This window comes from Rhinatrema bivittatum, chromosome 7, assembly GCF_901001135.1.
Source record: "Rhinatrema bivittatum chromosome 7, aRhiBiv1.1, whole genome shotgun sequence".
NCBI classification, from domain to species: domain Eukaryota; kingdom Metazoa; phylum Chordata; class Amphibia; order Gymnophiona; family Rhinatrematidae; genus Rhinatrema; species Rhinatrema bivittatum.
This window is the reverse complement of record NC_042621.1, coordinates 279,789,580-279,808,792: the sequence shown is the minus strand read 5'-3', so window position 1 is coordinate 279,808,792 and position 19,213 is coordinate 279,789,580. Positions and strand designations below refer to the sequence as shown.

At 47.9% G+C, this 19,213-nt stretch overlaps 1 protein-coding gene across 1 annotated transcript in view; it reads right to left on the bottom strand.

Moving 5' to 3' along the window:
• Window positions 1–19,213, bottom strand: part of CFAP58 (cilia and flagella associated protein 58) — a 295,728-nt gene that overhangs the window by 215,194 nt on the left and 61,321 nt on the right. Inside the window, exon 7 of the mRNA XM_029610343.1 lies at window positions 9,879–10,070. Within this exon, the coding sequence (XP_029466203.1) occupies window positions 9,879–10,070 (192 nt within the window). The remainder of the gene's footprint in view (window positions 1–9,878; window positions 10,071–19,213) is intronic.

The window sequence follows — 19,213 nt, the reverse complement described above, 5'->3', positions numbered from 1 at the left end:
AAGCAGTATTTTCTGTACACTTTTTCAGGCTGCCCAGATCGGCCGCACATTTTTTTTTTTTGAGTATCCCGGGCGAATGACTAATAGCCTCATCAACATGCATTTGCATGTGATGAGTGCTATTAATTTGGGGGAGTTGAACAGGCATTTTCAACACGCTAAACCCCTTACTGTAAGGGGTAGTGGACACGCGTCGAAAACACGCATCCAACAGCGGGTTAAGCAGTCCTCTCAGCTGAGCGCACTTTACAGTATCGGCCTGAATGTTTTGGTAAATTTTTGAGGGTTTCAATTAGCTCTTGGACACAAAACAAATGCATCCAGCATATCTTGTAGGTAGAGCAGCTACAAACGCAGGACCATCCTGTACTCTCTACAGGTAATGACTTTGAAATAAAGTGGGTTGCACTAAGGCTCGTTTCTTTAAGAAATTGCCATGCTGGGTCAGACCACGGGTCCATCAAGCCCAGCATCCTGTTTCCAACAGAGGCCAAAAACAGGCCACAAGAACCTGGCAATTACCCAAACACTAAGAAGAACCCATGCTACTGATGCAATTAATAGCAGTGGCTATTCCCATAGGGGTAGATCTTAAAAAAAATACGCGATCGCGTAATTTTGTTCACGCACCAGGCGCGAACAAAATTACGCTGGATTTTATAAGATACGCGCGTAGCCGTGCGTATCGTATAAAATCTGGGGTCGGCGCGCGCAAGGGGGTGCACATTTGTGCAACCTGCGCGCGCCGAGTCCAGCGCATGCTGCCTGTTCCCTCCGAGGCCGCTCCGAAATAGGAGCGGCCTCGGAGGGAACTTTCCTTCGCCCTCCCTTACCCTACCTAACCCACCCCCCCGGCCCTATCTAAACCCCCCCTACCTTTGTCGGCAAAGTTACGCCTGCTGAAAGCAGGCGTAACTTTGCGCGCGCCAGCCAGCAGCCCCGCTCCGTCCTCCAGTCCCGGGGGCTGGTCCGGAGGCCTCGACCACGCCCCTGGGCCGGCGCCACACCCCCAGGCCCACCCCGAAACGCCGCGTCGTTTCGGGAACACCCTGGACACGCCCCCTCCCGCCCCTTTTCGAAAGCCCCGGGACTTACGCGCGTCCCGGGGCTTTACGTGCACCGGCGGCCTATGCAAAATAGGTGCACCAGCGCGCAGGCCTTTTAAAATCCGCCCTAAGTATAATTGATTAATAGCCATTAATGGACTTCTCCTCCAAGAACTTATCCAAACCTTTTTTGAATCCAGCTACACTAACTGCACTAACCACCTCCTCTGGCAACAAATTCCAGAGCTTTATTGTGCGTTGAGTGAAAAAGAATTTTCTCCGATTAGTCTTAAATGTGCTACTTGCTAACTTCATGGAATGCCCCCTAGTCCTTCTATTATTCGAAAGTGTAAGTAACCGAGTCACATCTACTCATTCAAGACCTCTCATGATCTTAAAGACCTCTATGATATCCCCCCTCAGCCGTCTCTTCTCCAAGCTGAACAGCCCTAACCTCTTCAGCCTTTCCTCATAGGGGAGCTGTTCCATCCCCTTTATCATTTTGGTTGCCCTTCTCTGTACCTTCTCCATCGCAACTATATCCCTTTTGAGATGTGGCGACCAGAATTGCACACAGTATTCAAGGTGTGGTCTCACCATGGAGCGATACAGAGGCATTATGACATTTTCCATTCTATTAACCATTCCCTTCCTAATAATTCCTAACATTCTATTTGCTTTTTTGACTGCTGCAGCACAGTGAGCCGACGATTTTAAAGTATTATCCACTATGATGCCTAGATCTTTTTCCTGGGTGGTAGCTCCTAATATGGAACCTAACATCGTGTAACTACATCAAGGGTTATTTTTCCCTATATGCAACACCTTGCACTTGTCCACATTAAATTTCATCTGCCATTTGGATGCCCAATCTTCCAGTCTTGCAAGGTCCTCCTGTAATGTATCACAGTCTGCTTGTAATTTAACTACTCTGAATAATTTTGTATCATCCGCAAATTTGATAACCTCACTTGTCGTTTTCCTTTCCAGATCATTTATATATATATTGAAAAGTACGGTCCAAGTACAGATCCCTGAGGCACTCCACTGTTTACCCTTTTCCACTGAGAAAATTGACCATTTAATCCTACTCTCTGTTTCCTGTCTTTTAACCAGTTTGTAATCCACGAAAGGACATCTCCTCCTATCCCATGACTTTTTAGTTTTCATAGAAGCCTCTCATGAGGGACTTTGTCAAACGCCTTCTGAAAATCCAAATACACTACATTTACCGGTTCACCTTTATCCACATGTTTATTAACCCCTTCAAAAAAATGAAGCAGATTTGTTAGGCAAGACTTCCCTTGGGTAAATCCATGTTGACTGTGTCCCATTAAATCATGTCTTTCTATATGCTCTATGATTTTGATCTTTAGAATAGTTTCCACTATTTTTCCCGGCACTGAAGTCAGGCTCACTGGTCTATAGTTACCCGGATCGCCCCTGGAGCTTTTTTTAAATATTGGGGTTACATTCACCACCCTCCAGTCTTCAGGTACAATGGATGATTTTAATGATAGGTTACAAATTTTAACCAATAGATCAGAAATTTCATTTTTTAGTTCCTTCAGAACCCTAGGATGCATACCATCCGGTCCAGGTGATTTGCTACTCTTTAGTTTGTCAATCTGGCCTACTACATCTTCCAGGTTCACAGTGATTTCGTTCAGTTCGTCTTAGTCATCACCCCTGAAAACCATCTCTGGAACTGGTATCTCCCCAACATCCTCATTAGTAAATACGGAGGCAAAGAATTAATTTAGTCTTTCTGCAATGGCCTTATCTTCCCTAAGAGCCCCTTTAACCCCTCTATCATCTAATGGTCCAACCGACTCCCTCACAGGTTTCTTGCTTTGGATATATTTTAAAAAGTTTTTATTATGAGTTTTTGCCTCTATGGCCAACTTCATTTCAAATTCTCTCTTCACCTGTCTTATCAATGTTTTACACTTACCTTGACAATGCTTATGTTTTATCCTATTTTCTTCAGATGGATCCTTCTTCCAATTTTTGAAGGATGTTTTTTGGCTAAAATAGCCTCTTTCACCTCACCTTTTAACCATGACGGTAATCGTTTTGCCTTCCTTCCACCTTTCTTAATGCGCGGAATACATATGGACTGCGCCTCTAGGATTGTATTTTTAAACAATGTCCAAGCCTGTTGAACACTTTTTTAACCTTTGAGCTGCACCTTTCAGTTTTTTTCTAACTATTTTCCTCTTTTTATCAAAGTTTCCCTTTTTAAAATTTAGTGTTAGAGCTGCAGATTTACTTATTGTCCCCCTTCCAGTTATTAGTTTAAATTTGATCATGTTATGATCACTGTTGCTAAGTGGCCCCACCACCGTTACTTCTTTCACCAAGTCTTGCGTTCAACTAAGAATTAAACCTAAATTAGCTCCCTCTCTTGTTGGTTCCTGAACCAATTGCTCCATGAAGCAATCATTTATTACATCCAGGAACTTTATGTCTCTAGCAAGTCCTGATGTTACATTTACCCAGTCAATATTGGGGTAATTGAAATCTAAAAACCAATAGAGCAACCGCTGCACTTCAGCCAATAGTATCCACAGTAAAAGTGCAGATCATCTATATTCAGTCCCAATCAAAGAGATTCAAAAAAGTTCTGAAAAACAAGTGCTTCTAATGATTTAATCCGGCAACTCCACTGATTTACAGTACAGACATCTTAGTACGCGTCCCCCGACACGGTCCCGTGTTTCGCCTAGGGCTGCATCGGGAGGGAACACACTTTTCACAGAATGAGCTGTAAAAGACATATAAAGATTAGGACAAAGCAAAAGGACTTCATGCCGACACGACTCATAACATATCAAAGGTATATAGGTCCAGCCTACCTTAGTGCAGAATTACTTTACACTTGACAGGGAGTGCGTATACCCTAAGCGCAGACAGGTATTTGAACCTAACAGAGTTGGCGCGGATTCAGGTGAACCGATCACGTGGTCCCGGGGGGGCCAATCAGAGAGGCCCCTGTCCCTGAAGCGCAACTAGCAGTTCGATCAACAGATGTCAATGATGACCCTGACAGATTAGGTGAATAGGTACCATTCTAGTTCACGGTTTAAGCCTTTGGGAACTACTGTGTCTAGTTGAAAAATCCACCTTTGTTCTCTCCGCCCAAGCTGTTCAGCATAATTTCCACCCCAGGGGGAGCAGGGAACCACTTCAATTACACAGAAGAATAAATCAAGAATGGTATGTGAATGCTGGGCCCAGTGTTCAACTAAAGGTTCATTCTCCCGAGCATTCCGAATGTTTGAACAATGCTCAATCATTCGCGTTTTCACAATTCTGGACGTTTTTCCTACATACAACAGGGGACATGGGCAAGTGATAATGTATACAACACCCTGGGTGGTGCAATCAGAGACCGATCTTAGGGGGAAGGTTTTGTGTGTAACCGGGTGTATAAAGATGAAAGAGATGCCGTATGCCTACACATAGAACAGTGACCGCAAGGCTGATGTATAGCTGAAGGTCTAGGAGCCATGTTCATCAGATTAAAGTCTGCATGGATCAGCCTGTCACGTAGGTTACGACCTCTGCGGTACGTGAAACGTAGGGGGCCCTGAAACAACCGATGTAGAGAAAGGGATTGCCAATGCCTCCGCACAATATTCGTAACTTGTCGAGTTAAGACAGAAAACGGTAATATACAATTATTTACAATCGGGTCTATCCTGTAAAGTGCGGCCGCGTTTACCCTGCTCCTAAGCCGCTTTTTACTCACTTTCCGGCCGCGTTAGCCCTTCCTGCGATCCCGAATCCCCTTTAACCTACTCCTACCGCGTCCTAAATTCCCCGGGCAACCCCTTCCGCACGCGGCATGGATATTGCATGCAAACGAGCGAATTAGCTATTCCCTAGCATCCCGTAACCCGCGCCCCGACTATCGCTAGTTTTCCCTGCCGTTTTGTCGCGCATTTAACCTGCAAACTTACCGCCTACCCTGACCCCTGCGGTAGAGGCAGGGGTAAGGGTAGGTGGCAAGCTTTCCCCCAGCCCCCGCTCACCTGCCCCGGCCGCGATCATGGGTGCCGGTCTCCGTGGCAGCCCCAGTCCTCTCCCCTGCTCCCAAAGCCAAAAAAAAAAAAGCGAAAAAAATGTTGCAGCCCCCCTCCGATGTCCGGACTGGGGCTGCCACGGAGACTGCAACGGCGAAGCAACGGCGAAGCAAAAAAAAAAACCAAAAGCAAAAAGTAAGTCGCTTCGCCGCTTCACTCTTCCCTCCTCCCGGAGCAGGGCGCGAAAAGCAGCCTTGCTCCGGGAGGAGGGAAGCGGCGAAGCGACTTACTTTTTGCTTTTGGTTTTTTTTTTTTGCTTCGCCGCTGTCAGTGTCTCCCCTCCTACCGGAGCAGGGCGCGAAAAGCAGCCTTGCTCCAGGAAGAGGAGAGACACCGGGAGGAGGAGAGACACTGCAGCGAAGCAAAAAAAACCCAAAAGCAATTTTGGTTTTTTTTTCCAAAAGCGACAATTTTGTTTTTTTTCCAAAAGCGACTTACTTTTGGGATCTGCCAAGATCCCAAAAGTAAGTCGCTTTTGGACGCCTGCACAACTTACTTTTTTGAAGCCATCAGCAGGAACACGATCATAGCTCCTCCCGACGAAGACAAAGATGGCCGCCTGCACGGGGGAAAGCGTGCAATTGGCCACTGAAGACATGACGTCACGACGTTTGGCGTCACGGGATGTGACGCCACGTCTTGAGCGGCCAATTGTACGCTTTTCCCCGTGCAGGCGGCCATCTTCGTCGGGAGGAGCTACGATCGTGTTCCTGCTGATGGCTTCAAAAAAGTAAGTTGTGCAGGCGTCCAAAAGCAACTTACTTTTGGGATCTTGACAGATTCCAAAAGTAAGTCGCTTTTGGAAAAAAACCAAAATTGTCGCTTTTGGAAAAAAAAAACCAAAATTGCTTTAGGTTTTTTTTTGCTTCGCCGCAGTGTCTCTCCTCCTCCCGGTGTCTCTCCTCCTCCCGGAGCAAGGCTGCTTTTCGCGCCCTGCAAGTATCTGTCATTTCAAATGACATTTGAAATGACAGATACCAGCGTGGCGTGAAGCCTTAGGCCCGCGCACCCAGGATACTGTATAGGCGCTCTATCCAGTAAAATGGGTTGCGCGGACCTAAGGCTTCATGGATGCGGTTTACATTTAAATAAAATTAGTGTTCAGGATCGAGCGGTAGGTGAGCTGCACTGTGCGTGCGGCAACCGCGGGTGCCGCAGGCACTAACGCAGCTCTTCCTACCGCTCGGTACTGGATAGACCTGAATATCAGGTGAACGAGAATGCGGGAGAAACATCAGGTCGCGGTTGACAAATAACGCACGCTTCAAAGCATTTCTCACCACCCTTCTAGGGTAACCTCGAGATAAAAACCATGTAGACATAAGGTTTGCTTGCTCCAAAAATTCACCCCGAGTTGAGCAGAGTCTACGGAGCATTAAGAATTGACCTGTCGGGATATTCTTCCTTAGGGCATGAGGATGACAACTATGAAACGAAAGTAAAGTGTTTCTGTCAGTTTCTTTACGGTATATAGTAGTCACAAATTGGCCATTATGTACCGAAATTAAAATATCCAAGAAAGCAATCTGTAAAGGATGAATACAAAAATTAAACTGGAGATTATGGTCACATGAATTAAGCCAGTCAAAGAACATGAAAAACTGTACATCTGTCCCTTGCCAAATAAGAAATATATCGTCGATAAACCGCAGCCATAGGGGAATCGAGCGAAACCACTCAGACGGGTAAACAAAAGATTCTTCAAAACGTGCCACAAATAAACATGCTAGACTGGGGGCCATAGTGGCCCCCATAGCGGTACCCTTAATCTGATGGTAAAATGAATCTTTAAACCGAAAGAAATTTCTTGTTAGGGCCAATTCTGCTAGTGTCATTAAAAAGGATGTGGGAACCCGGCAAGGAGCCGGACGTGAGTTCAAAACATCTTCTACAATTTTTAGTGCCTCCAACTGAGGGATATTCGTGTAAAGTGAGACGATGTCCAGTGTGACAAAGAAAAAGGGGCCTACTGGAACAGATGTATCTTCCAAAATTGTAATGAGATGAGATGAGTCACGAATGTACGAACATATATTGGGAACAAAGGGTTTTAAAAATAAATCAACAAATTGAGAAAGGGGCTCCAGGAGGGACCCAATCCCTGCCACAATCGGCCGACCCGGGGGGTTCTCCAGGGTTTTATGGACTTTGGGAAGAGCGTAGAAAACAGGAGTTATGGGGAATTCTGCCACCAGAAATTTAGCCTCCCGGGGCATGACTATTCTTGCCTCTAACGCCTGTTGAACCTCCACTTTGATCTGCTGCAAGAGACCCGGGGTAGGGTCACAGGTTAATGGAAGATAGAAAGACTGGTCATTCAACTGACAATACACCTCAGCCTCATACTGATCTTTATCCTGCACAACTATTCCGCCCCCTTTATCCGCGGGCTTGATAACAATGGCCCGATCCCGCTCAAGGCTCATGACAGCTGAATATTCATCCTTGCACAAATTAAAGTGGATGTAATAATAACTGGACACCAAACTATATCCTGGTTAACCAAAGTTTCAAAAGCTGCAATGAGCGGAGGCGGCGTCCATCGAGATTTGACGTATACGAGTGATTCATCCCGACTAGCGGGAGAATCAGCAAAAAAACAGTTTTAGCTTAAGGGATCTGAAGAAACGATACAGGTGTACTTTTAAGTCAAAGACATTACATTTAGCAGTAGGGACGAACGATAAGCCCTTCCCCAGAACCCCAAGTTCATTATTAGAAAGAGTTCGGGAAGACAAGTCTCTGTGATGCCAATTATGTCGATCTCATCATTTGCTGCTATACACTCTAACTCTCCCATCTTACTTCTTAGACTTCTGGCATTGGCATACAGACATTTCAAAGTGTGGTTTCTGCTTGTTTTAACAACCTGCTTTTCAGTTGTTTGGGATAATTCGGAAATCATTAGCTTTCCAGCCTACTACCTCAACATTCCTCTTTTCTTTTTCCCTCATTCTGCATCTTCTACATATTTCAGGCTTGTTAAGAATTTTGTTCATCTCAGTTCTTTATTTTTATTTCCTGTTCTCTCTCTCCCAGGCACAGCCTTGTCCAGTCGAACCATGATGGCAGGCACGCAGGGCTTTCCTTGCTGGCTCAGCCTCCTCCCTCACGCATACAAGCAGCTACGGCTTCATTTAAAAAAAAAGAAAATAACTCAGCCCCTTTCCCTGCACACACAGGCAGAAGAATGTGCACAAGGCCTCGTTTCCAAAGACACCTCTCTCTCTTACACACGGACACCAACACGTAAACACTCCCCAGCATTCTGTCATACATGCACACTCCACACAAAGAAACACACAGACACTTAGGTGAGGCCTGTCTTACAAACATTCTTCCTGTTTCCCCATAGATAACTCCATTCTCTCTCTCTCATGCTCAGTCTCTCACTTTCACACACAGCAAGTCAGACTCCTTCATACCTGCAGCCAGTCACATTCACTCAGCCACAGTCTCTCTCTTACACGCGCATCCTTCTCTGCTGCTCCTCTCTCTTTCCTCCATTACCATTTGCTCAATTTCCTCTCTCCTCTCATCTCAGTCCTCCATCTCTCCCTCCCTCACCTGTCTGCACTTTCCCTACCTGTTCTTCTCTTCTCTTCATCTCATTTATAATTTAATTGAATTTATTGAAATGTTATAAATAGGTTAATACTGTTGCCACAGCATGTAAGTTATTGAAATGTTAATTGTGTTAATACTGCAACTACAGTTCCTACATGTTTATCTCACTCTCTCCTTCTCTATCTGCTCTCGCACCCTTTGCGCTTGCCTCTCGCCCAGCCCCCCTTCTCCCTTTTCTTGACTGCTCCCTTTCCCCCTCCCTGTTATTTGTAATTTTCCTCACTTTCTCAAGTTGATTGTAAACCGGTACGATGTGTCCTACGAATGTCGGTATATTAAAAGTCCACAAATAAATAAAATGAAAATCTTACTCTGTCTCCTTTCTCTTCCCTAACTGACCCCTCCCCACCCCCCCCCCCCCCCACCCACATGGCAGCAGGGCACTCAGTACATTCAAATCCAGGTTTCCCTCCTCCATGGGGGCACATTCTTCCGTTCTACTCTCAGCGAGCACTCAAGGAAGGAGGAAAAGGATGCGCAGCCAATCTCCGTGCTGCCAGCCTGGTATAACATCCTAATGCGAGAAGTAGAAAAAGAAGCATCCACTTCTGCTCAGGCTCCATCCTCACCCAGGCCTGTGGATGAGGCAGCCAAAACTGACCCAAAAGCCATAGAAATCCCACCGACCACCAATTGGCAATCATCTTTCTACAGCACCTGAAGCTATCATTACCTTTACTTAGAATTATTACATACATAAATATTCTGGGTTTTAGTATAATATCCCTTGCAGTTCCTTGAATACACAGGAACTTCTAACAAAGAACACTGGGAAGCAAAGGCCCAAAAATGTAATACCGAACTTCAATTCCAATTACTCCAAATTCCCAATGCTTTCAAATAATGCAAATGTCCTACTGAAAGACCGGTTTATGGCATCCAGCCATTGTGGGAACAGGCAAAAGGAGCTGTGCAAAAGCAGACTCTCCCAGGGACTGACAACGGATAAGATCTCCGAAGTGGCACCATCAGCAGATGCAGCAGCTCTGCCGTGCACGGCTACAAAAAGAAAATCTAATTTCAAATAGTGATGTGCAATTACAACTGAAAGGAAAAGACAAATGGAGTGGAAAAGAGAGCGAGAAATAAGGAAGATGTCAAGGGAACAATTTCCTACCTTCTGAGTGAGATCACTGGCCTCATTGATGTATCGATCTCGTTCCTTTTCTAGCTGGTAAATGATCTTTCTCTGTTTCTGGGCCTCATCCTTATAGTTTTGGATCTCTTCCTCCAGGTTCTTCTTGGATTGTTCATGAAGCTTCACTAAATTCAGCTGCTTCTGAGTGGCGTTGGCTGCCTTCAGCATATTCTAGGAACAGGAAATCCAAAGGAAAGGTGATTATTGCAGATCATGTAGTCACAGAGCACTGAATAATTACTCATCTTACCACCCCAAGGCATGTACCCACTGCCTCAGTGAAGAATCAAGACTTAGCCCAAACACAGCTCAATAATTTCCTTTTTTTTTTTTCCAAATCAAGTTTGGTAATTTCTGTAAAACACTGAAACACCACAGCGGCAACGCAGAAATGAGCACTCAATCCCCTTCCACAAAGAGAGGGAGGTGAAGGCATGCATCAGGTGTGGGCAAGCAGGTGCCATTCTTACATTCCCCTGCCCCCTGCTGAATGGACTATGGTAACACCCAGAAGGGCTGAGCCCTTTCTGAATCTGATTCCAACTTGCTGAAAATCAGCGACTGCACAGTACTTGCGTCCACAAGGCGTGTAGGCCTGGCACCTGTTTGTGCAGGCCAAAATAGCGCATATATGTTGGGAAATGTTTTTCTCGCAGACATAAACACACCTCCAAGAAGCTCTTTAGCCCGACTAAAAGCATCCTCCTTATGAAAGCCCGCACAGACTTCTGACTGAGCAGAGGAGATGTGCTCTCAGCCAAGTCAATTTATCCAGATAAATACTGATTTATCCGGGGAAAAGGCTCTGAAACAATGGCTGGGGTTGGCTTGGAGCGTATTAAGGGTCTTTGCGGTAAATGTAGCGCAGTCGTTAAATTGCACCATATTTATTAAAGGACCTACTGCACAGAGTAAGCCACACTGACATAGCTGCGTGAAAAACAACACAGGAATGTTATTTTTAGCACAGTCACCTATGTAAATATCATGGCAACAAGCTCAATATCTATTACTGCGATATTTACACAGTGGCAGTAAATTTACCACAGGCACATTGCCTATGTAATTTACTACGGCATGCTTTGAAAACATACTTATTTGCACATATTTAACATGTTGCTGTCCCTCTGGCAGCTTCTGGCATTGTCATGATGATGATGTAATATTGTGATATGGGAGTTGTGTTTTATTGTATATGTTATGTTTTAAATGTTTGTACTTTCATTTTTTGTAAGCTGCCCTGAGTGTTCAAAGACGGACTGGGTATACAATAGAAAAATAAATAGATATGTAAATTTAACACCTCTTACAGAGATGGCATTAACTATTAGCAGGTCAGCACACTAGCAGTTAAACATGGAGGAGGTGGAATCCTGCCCTCACCCCCTCACCCCCAAAATACCCTCCCCTCCTTATCTACCCCAAGTAACATTTCTATGATGCCCTATCCCTCTCACTTCCTCCCCCCACTCATGCATATATCCTCAACACTTCATTTCCTTTTGAATCCCCACTCTCCTAACAAACCCATCCCTTCTAATTTCTCCCCTCTTTCTCCCTACCAAAGATACATATTTCCAACCAGGCAACACCTTTGTCTCTCTTTCCCCTGTTCCCAAACTCCCCCCACCACTGCCACAAACCAGCCGGAGGTTAGCAGCTTACTCCTACTGGCTCAGCCTCCAATGTCCAAATATTGCCAATCAATGGTTCAAAGTTCAGGTCAAAGTGATTCAAAGTTTGAGGTGCCATGTAGCAATGCAACTACAATACTGAAGGCCAGGCTATAAGAAAGTAAGACAACTTCCTTCCAGCTGGCCCAGAGCGAATGTGTCTTGAAAAGGAGGGAGGTATGTGTGAGGATATACTGGTGGGGCTCCCCTGGACTAATCTGCCCTTTCATTTTGATTAAGTTAGCATGGGAGAAAGCAGAATTGCTTACATGTAACAGGTGTTCTCCAAGGACAGCAGGATTTTAGCCCTCACACATGGCTGACATCATCAGATGGAGCACTGACACAGACAACATATGTCAAAGTTTCTAGAACTTTGAATTAGCACACTGAGCATGCCCAAAATGCCCTATACCATGGTCCCTCTCCAGCCTTATAACATAGAATCAACCTAATAAACGAAGGTTGACCGACGTGCCGCAAATGCGCAGTAGAGAGCAGCTCTACCGCGCATGCGAGCACGTCAGTCACAGTGTGCCTCTTAAAAATAAAAATGGCGCTGTAGGAGCGGCAGGAGCGGCGGCCCGAAGACCCGGAGCGGCGGCGGCGGCACCGGCCCGAAGACCCGGAGCGGCGGTGGCACCGGCCCGAAGACCCGGAGCGGCGGCGGCACCGGCCCGAAGATCCGGAGCGGCGGGAGTGGCAGCAGCGGCCCGAAGAGCAGCGGCGGCGGCGGCACCGGCCCGAAGACCCGGGCTGGAGCGGCGGCCCGAAGACCCGGAGCAGCGGCGGCAGCCCGAAGACCCGGAGCGGCAGGTGCGGCGGCCTGAAGACCCGGAGCGGCGGCGGCATGCGCGCGAGGGAGGGACTTCCCTCACGCGCATGCCGCCGCCGCTCCGGGTCTTCGGGCCGCCGCTCCTGCCGCTCCGGGTCTTCGAGCCGCCGCTGCCGCTCCAGCCCGGGTCTTCGGGCCAGTGCCGGTGCCGCCGCCGCTCTTCGGGCCGCCGCTGCCGCTCCCGCCGCTCCGGGTCTTGGGCCGCCGCTCCTGCCGCTCCGGGTCTTCGGGCCGCCGCCGCCGCCGCTCCCGGTCTTCGGCGGAGATCGACTGAGGGGAGGGGGGAGGGGGGAGGAGGAGTGACTGAGGGGAGGGGAGGAGGGAGGGAGGGAGGGGGGAGAGAAGAGTGACTCAGGGGAGGGGGGAGAGAGGAGTGACTCAGGGGGAGGAGGGAGGGAGGAGGGACTGAGGGGAGGGAGGAGTGACTGAGGGAAGAGGGAGGGGGGAGGGAGGAGTGGACTCAGGGGAGGAGGGAGGGAGGAGTGACTGAGGGGAGAAGGGAGGGGGGGAGAGAGGAGTGACTGAGGGGAGTGACTGGGGGAGGAGGAGGGGGGAGTGACTGAGGGAGGGAGGGGGGGAGAGAGAGGAGTGACTGAGGGGAGAGAGTGGGGGAGGTGGGAGGGAGCATGAGGGGGAAGGAAATGATCCCAAAAAAAATGTTAATGTAGCCCGTTTTAACGGGCTTAACGGCTTGTTATATATAAATGAAAAATTAGGAGAAACCCAACTCTGTGGGGTGGCAGGTGAATTTCATGAGGACTAACATCCTACTGTCCTCGAAGAACACCTGTTATAGGTAAGCAACTCTGTTTTCTCCAAGGACAAGCAAATTGGTAGTCCTCACACATGGGTGAATCCCTAGCTACAGGCTGCTCCCCAATACAAAAGTGGTCCAACAGACACCCAACCAAGTACCAACGGGCACAATACTGGTGTTGCTGGTAACAGAGGGGGAGACGGCCTGAACCCAAACAACAGGCCCTAGGCAGGAGAGCTGGGTTCTACACCTCAAAACGTTCCAGAGGACAGACTGGCGAACCTACTGTTGCGTCAGCCATCCCTATCCAGACAGTAGTGAGATGTGAATGTGTGATTAGAATTCCACGTCGTAGCCTTGCAGATCTCCTCCATGGGAACTGTTCGCAAGTTGGCCATCGACACTGCTAAGGCTCTGACAGAATGAGCCTTAACATGTCCCCCAAGATGTAATTCCACCTGGGAATAACAGCTGGCAGGACGATGGACTGATTAAGCTGGAAGACCACCCTTTCATGATAAAACTTAGTGTAAGGTGGATAAGTCACTAAGGCCTGGAGCTCGCTGACCCTGAGCGCTGAGGTGACCACCACCAAAAATATGGCCTTCCAGGTCAGGTACCTCAGGTCACAGGTGCGCAGCAGCTCAAAAGGAACTTTAATCAGCTGAGCTGACACCATGTTGAGGTCCCATGACTCAGCAGGAGGCCTTAGGGGAGGCTTCAATTGAAGTAGGCCCCGCATGAATTGTACAACTATAGGATTTACAGCGAGTTGGATTTTAAGCCAGCTTCCAATAGGTGTAGAAGATAATCGAGCAGTTTTTGTGTGGACAGGAGAATGGATCTAGGGCCTTCTGCTCACACCACATGGAAAACCTCCTCCACTTCAGTCCATAGGACTTTCTAGTAGAAAGCATTCTAGAAGCCACCAGAACAGAGACACATCCTCTGAGAGATCGAGTGTTTGCAAAATTAACCTCTCAATATCCAGGCTGTGAGCGACAGAGCCTGGAGGTTGGGATGTCGCAATGTGCTTCGATCTTGATGATGAGATCTGGGGAAGTCCCCAGACTGATCGGTTTCTGGATGGACAACTCCCATAAGAGTGGAAACCAGACATGCTCGGCCAATAAGGTGCTATGAGGATCATAGTCCCCTTGTCCTCGTGAAGCTTCAAGAGAGTCTTCGTCACTAAGGGAATCAGAGGATACGCGTACAGAAGATCCTTATCCCAATGATGGGCAAGGGCATCCGAGGCTGGTTTACAATCTGACATGTGCAGGGAGCAGAACAGAGGCATCTTCCTGTTGCAAGAGAACACGAATAGATCTACATCCTGGCCTCCCCAGAGGCAGAATATCAGATTCACCACTCCCTGGTCCAGGGACCACTCATGGGGTCTGAAGGCATGACTCAGTCTATCCGATACCACGTTCTCTGACCCGGCTAGGTACATGGCCCTGAGCACCATCCTGTGGGACAGGGCCCATGACCAGATCTGGACCACTTCCTGACACAGAAGGTATGGTCTCGTACCTCTCTGCTTGTTGACATACCACTTCGGTACCTGGTTGTCGGTTTGGATCAGAACAACTTTGTTGGACAGCCAATCTCTGAAAACCCATAGTGTGAACCTGATCGCCCATGGCTCCAGAAGTTGATTTGACAACAGCTTGCCTGAGCAGACCAGAGACAGACCCTGGGTGCTGAGCCCATCTACATAAGCTCCCCAGCCTAGGTTGGATGCATCCATGGTTCGGGCAATTTGGGTAGGAGGCCTTAAAAAAGAGATTCCCCGTTCTACATTTGAAAGTACCTGTCACCAGGGCAACGAGACCCAGAGAGACAGGGTGACTCAGATGCAATACTAGAGGTTCTGTGTGGCCTAGCACCACTGCAACCTCAGGGTCCATTGGGCTCTGCACATGTGTAATCATGCCAAGGGAGTGACATGGACGGTTGCGGCCATATAGCCCAACAGCCTCAACATGTGCCAGGCTAACACTTGGTGGTTCTGCTGAATCTCTGCCATGATGGTCTTCAAAGTAACGGCACTTTGATGAGGCAGGAAGGCCTTGGCATTAGCAGTGTTTAGCAGGGCTCCTATAAAGTTCAATTGAGGTGACGGGTCGAGATGGGACTTCGGGTAGTTGATGATGTACCCTAGCGTCTGCAACACCTGAATGGTCAAGCGCATGGAACTGAGAGGCCCTGCCTGAGAATTGCTCTTGACCAGCCAATCATCCAGATAAGGAAAAACATGCACCCCCAGCCTGCAGAGGTGCGCCGCCATGATAGCCAGGCATTTTGTGAAGACTCATGGGGCTGACACTAGCCCGAATGGCAACACCCGGTACTGGAAGTGCTGTTTTCCCACCACAAATCGGAGATATTTCCTGTGACTGGGAAAGATCCTGATGTGAGTGTACGCGTTGTTTAGATCGAGGAAGCATAGCCAGTCCCCTCTTTGCAAAAGGGGGATCAAGGTGCCCAGGGAAACCATCTTGAACTTTTCTTTATTTAGAAATTTGTTCAAGACCCTTAGGTCTAAAACGGGACTGAGTGCTCTTTGGAATCAGGAAGTACCTGAAGTAGAATCCACGCTTTCTTTGCCCTGGTGGGACAGGCTCGACCACTCTGGCCATTAAGAGGGAGGAGAACTCCATTAGCAGTACCTCCTGATGCGCTACTGATCCCCAAAATGGGCTCAGAGGGCAATTTGGTGGGACACCCAATAGATTCAATTGGTACCCTTGACAGACGATGAAAAGAACCCACGGTCCAAGGTTATTCTGGTCCACTGGTTTGCGAAGAACCGCAGCTTGCCACCGACCAGAGTATCCAACGTTCCGGGTAAGGGTGATGAGCCTACGCTCCCTACGACCCAGTCAAAACCCTGCCCCTAGAGTTGACTGAAGTGCTGGCTGAGGCTTAGGATGAAAGAAAGACTTCCTAGGTCCCGATCTCTCAGATCTCCTAGAAGAGGAGGATGGGTCCGGAGTGCTGGCGGAGAGTTGTTGAAGGGTTTCATGGTGGTCCCAGAACTGGGCCACTGCATCCTTCACCCTATCTCCAAAGAGATTCTCCCCAGTACAAAGCACGTCAGCGAATCGTTCCTGTACCTGTGGTCGGAGATCCAAAGGCCGCAGCCAATTCCCACTGCAGAGACTCTCGATGCTGTCTCAAAAACATTGTAGGTCGCTCAGACCTCATGTTTATGCACTCCAGGCTCTTATGCACCAGCGACATGTCCTGCTGCTGTGGGGGCAGCTGCTTGGCCATCTCCTGCACCTTCTTCCAGATGTCCTGCAACTATTGGCTCATGCAGAGCTGATAGAAAGCTATTCGGGCAATGAGCATGGCCCCCTGAAACACATTCCTCCCAAGAGCATCCATCTCTCTGTGATCCTTCCCCAGGGGCACCGAGAAATGGGTCCAAGAACTCTTGGTTCTCTTAAGAGTGGATTCGACCATCACCAACTGGTGGGGAAGCTGACATTTATCGAATCTGGCAGTCTTCTAAATGAGGTAAACCTCATCAGGCTTCTTGTTAATGGAAGGCACTGTGAGGAGGTGTTCCCATATCCTAAGCAGCAAATCCTTAAGGATATCATATATTAAGACTGCCCTGATCTCCTTAGGAAGTTCCACAAACTGGAGGATCCCAAGCATTTTGTGCCTGGCATCCTCTGCCATCAATAAATAAAATGGGATGGCTTCCAGCATCACCTTCACAAACCCTGTGAAGGTTAAGTCCTCGGGCGGAGACTTCCTTCGCTCTTCTGGAGGAGATGGAAGACCTTCAAAGTCCTTGGAAGAGGAGTCCAAAGTATCATCCCCCCCTAGGGGTCATAGGGACCCTCATCCTCACTGTAAACAACAGGGGATGGGGCCCTAGGTGCTCGGACTTTGTCCAGAGGTACATGTACTGGCAAAGCTGGATGGGGGTGCTACAGGCCTCAGCATATCTGCCAACCTGGGAGGAGCTTCTTTCTCTGAGAAACCGGCAACAACCACTGTATCGATAGGGGGAGGCTGCGATGCCCTGATAAGCACTGATGTTATCCCAGGAACTGATGCCAGCTGTATTGGTAACTCACCGATAAGCGCATTGAGTTTCTCCAGCATCAGTTCCAGGTCGGACGGCACCTGCTCCAGTGCTTTCAGTCCCACAGGACCAATGCTTGGCATCGCCCGTTCCACCATCACTGGACTAACCGTTCCAGCTCCTCCTCAAACACTGCCGATGTAAACTCTGACTGGGAGGAAGGCAGGTTACCAGATCCTCTTCGGACCCATAAGGCAGATTGGTGACTAACATCAGGACCAGTGGAGATCGTCATACCCCCGGCACTGATGGAGGACTGGTGCTTCTTGCCACAGGGACACCTCGGAAACATCGTGGCATGACTCTATACATCTATACTCTATACATACATGGGGGTGGAAGGGAAATAGAACCAAGAGCTAAGAGAAACAGATAAGTATGAGAGAAAAAATGTGTGAAGCTTGCTGGGCAGACTGGATGGGCCATTTGGTCTTCTTCTGCCGTCATTTCTATGTTTCTATCCCCGTACCCAGCATCGTGCATCGACAGGGATCCATGCCAATGCTTCTTCAGCTTCCCTCAATGCTTGGCCTGGTCCTTCCCTGGTGCCGAGGCCAACGACGAGGAACCTGATGTCTCGGCCTGAAGATCGACGTGGTCCATCTCCAGTGTCCTTATCAGATGATGGCACCAACGGAACTGACGATCCCACCAGTGTTGATGGTGTGGCTCCAAGGTCCATCGATGCCAATGGCTCAGTCTTCCTCAGCCCAAAGAGCTGTTCCATCTTACTGAGCCGAAGACGACATCCCTTCGGGATCATTTGTGCACAAAAGCCTCAATCCCGAACATCATGCAATGCCCCCAGGCAAAGAACACATGTCTCGTGAGAGTCCGTAATGGACGTAGTCCTCAGACACCGAGGGCATTGCCAAAAACCAGACGTGGCTATGACGGAACAAAATAAAAGGGACACAAATCAAAATTGATGGCTGCAGGCATCGATGGCTGACAGGCACCAAGGCACCACTTCTGCGGGGGAATCAACTGCGAAAGGAAACTTATCAGAAGCATCGATAACCCTAACTAGCAACATTATAGGAAAGCATCGAGAAGGACCCGGCATTGAACACCATGAAGAAAACCCACAAGAAAATGAGAAAAAAGAAAAGTTTACCATAAGGCCAAAAAGCCAAAGTGAGCTCATTCACAGCACGATGCTTACAGCTCCACAGAAAAAGAGAGACTGGAGAGGGACCCCTGCATGGATGCGTGGTATAGGGCATGCTGGGCATGCTCAGTGTGCCAAGTCAAAGTTCTAGAAACTTTGACATAAGTTTTCTGTGTTGGGGATCCATCTGATGATGTCACTCATGTGTGAGGACTACCAACCTGCTTGTCCTCGGAGAATATATACATAGATAATTGCAGGTAGAACACATGCATTCTATGTGTATTGCTCCCTTTAACCTGACTCTTTCACTACGTGCACAGAAATAATTTTCTACATTGGGCGTTAAAGCCCAATGTACGGCAGACATTAAAAATGGCAGGTTGCCAAAGGTAACTTGCCAGTTTTAACTCATTAGCATACAGGCTCCTAAACGTTTTACAGAAAAGCAAGCAATTATGAATAGGGGTACACATATTTCCGTCATAGATCATGTGTTATTTCCTAACACTGAAGGATTTTTAAATGTTGCTCTATGTAAATAAACAGCCAGCGACCTTTTATATGACAGTCTTAGACTAAAAGAATATATTTGAAAATGACTATCAAGCAAAAATTCAGGCCCAGAATATACCCTATTCAAGTACAATAGAGACAGTTGTTTAGATTAGTACAGTCTTACTTTCTATAAGAGCTGCTTTACCCTGATATTGAATTAGAAAGTAGAATTAGACCTGGCATACAATATATACTGAGGGTAATTTTCACAACTGTTTACCCATGTAAATAGTCCCATTGAAAATATCCCTCCCTCTCTGCAGGTAAAAATA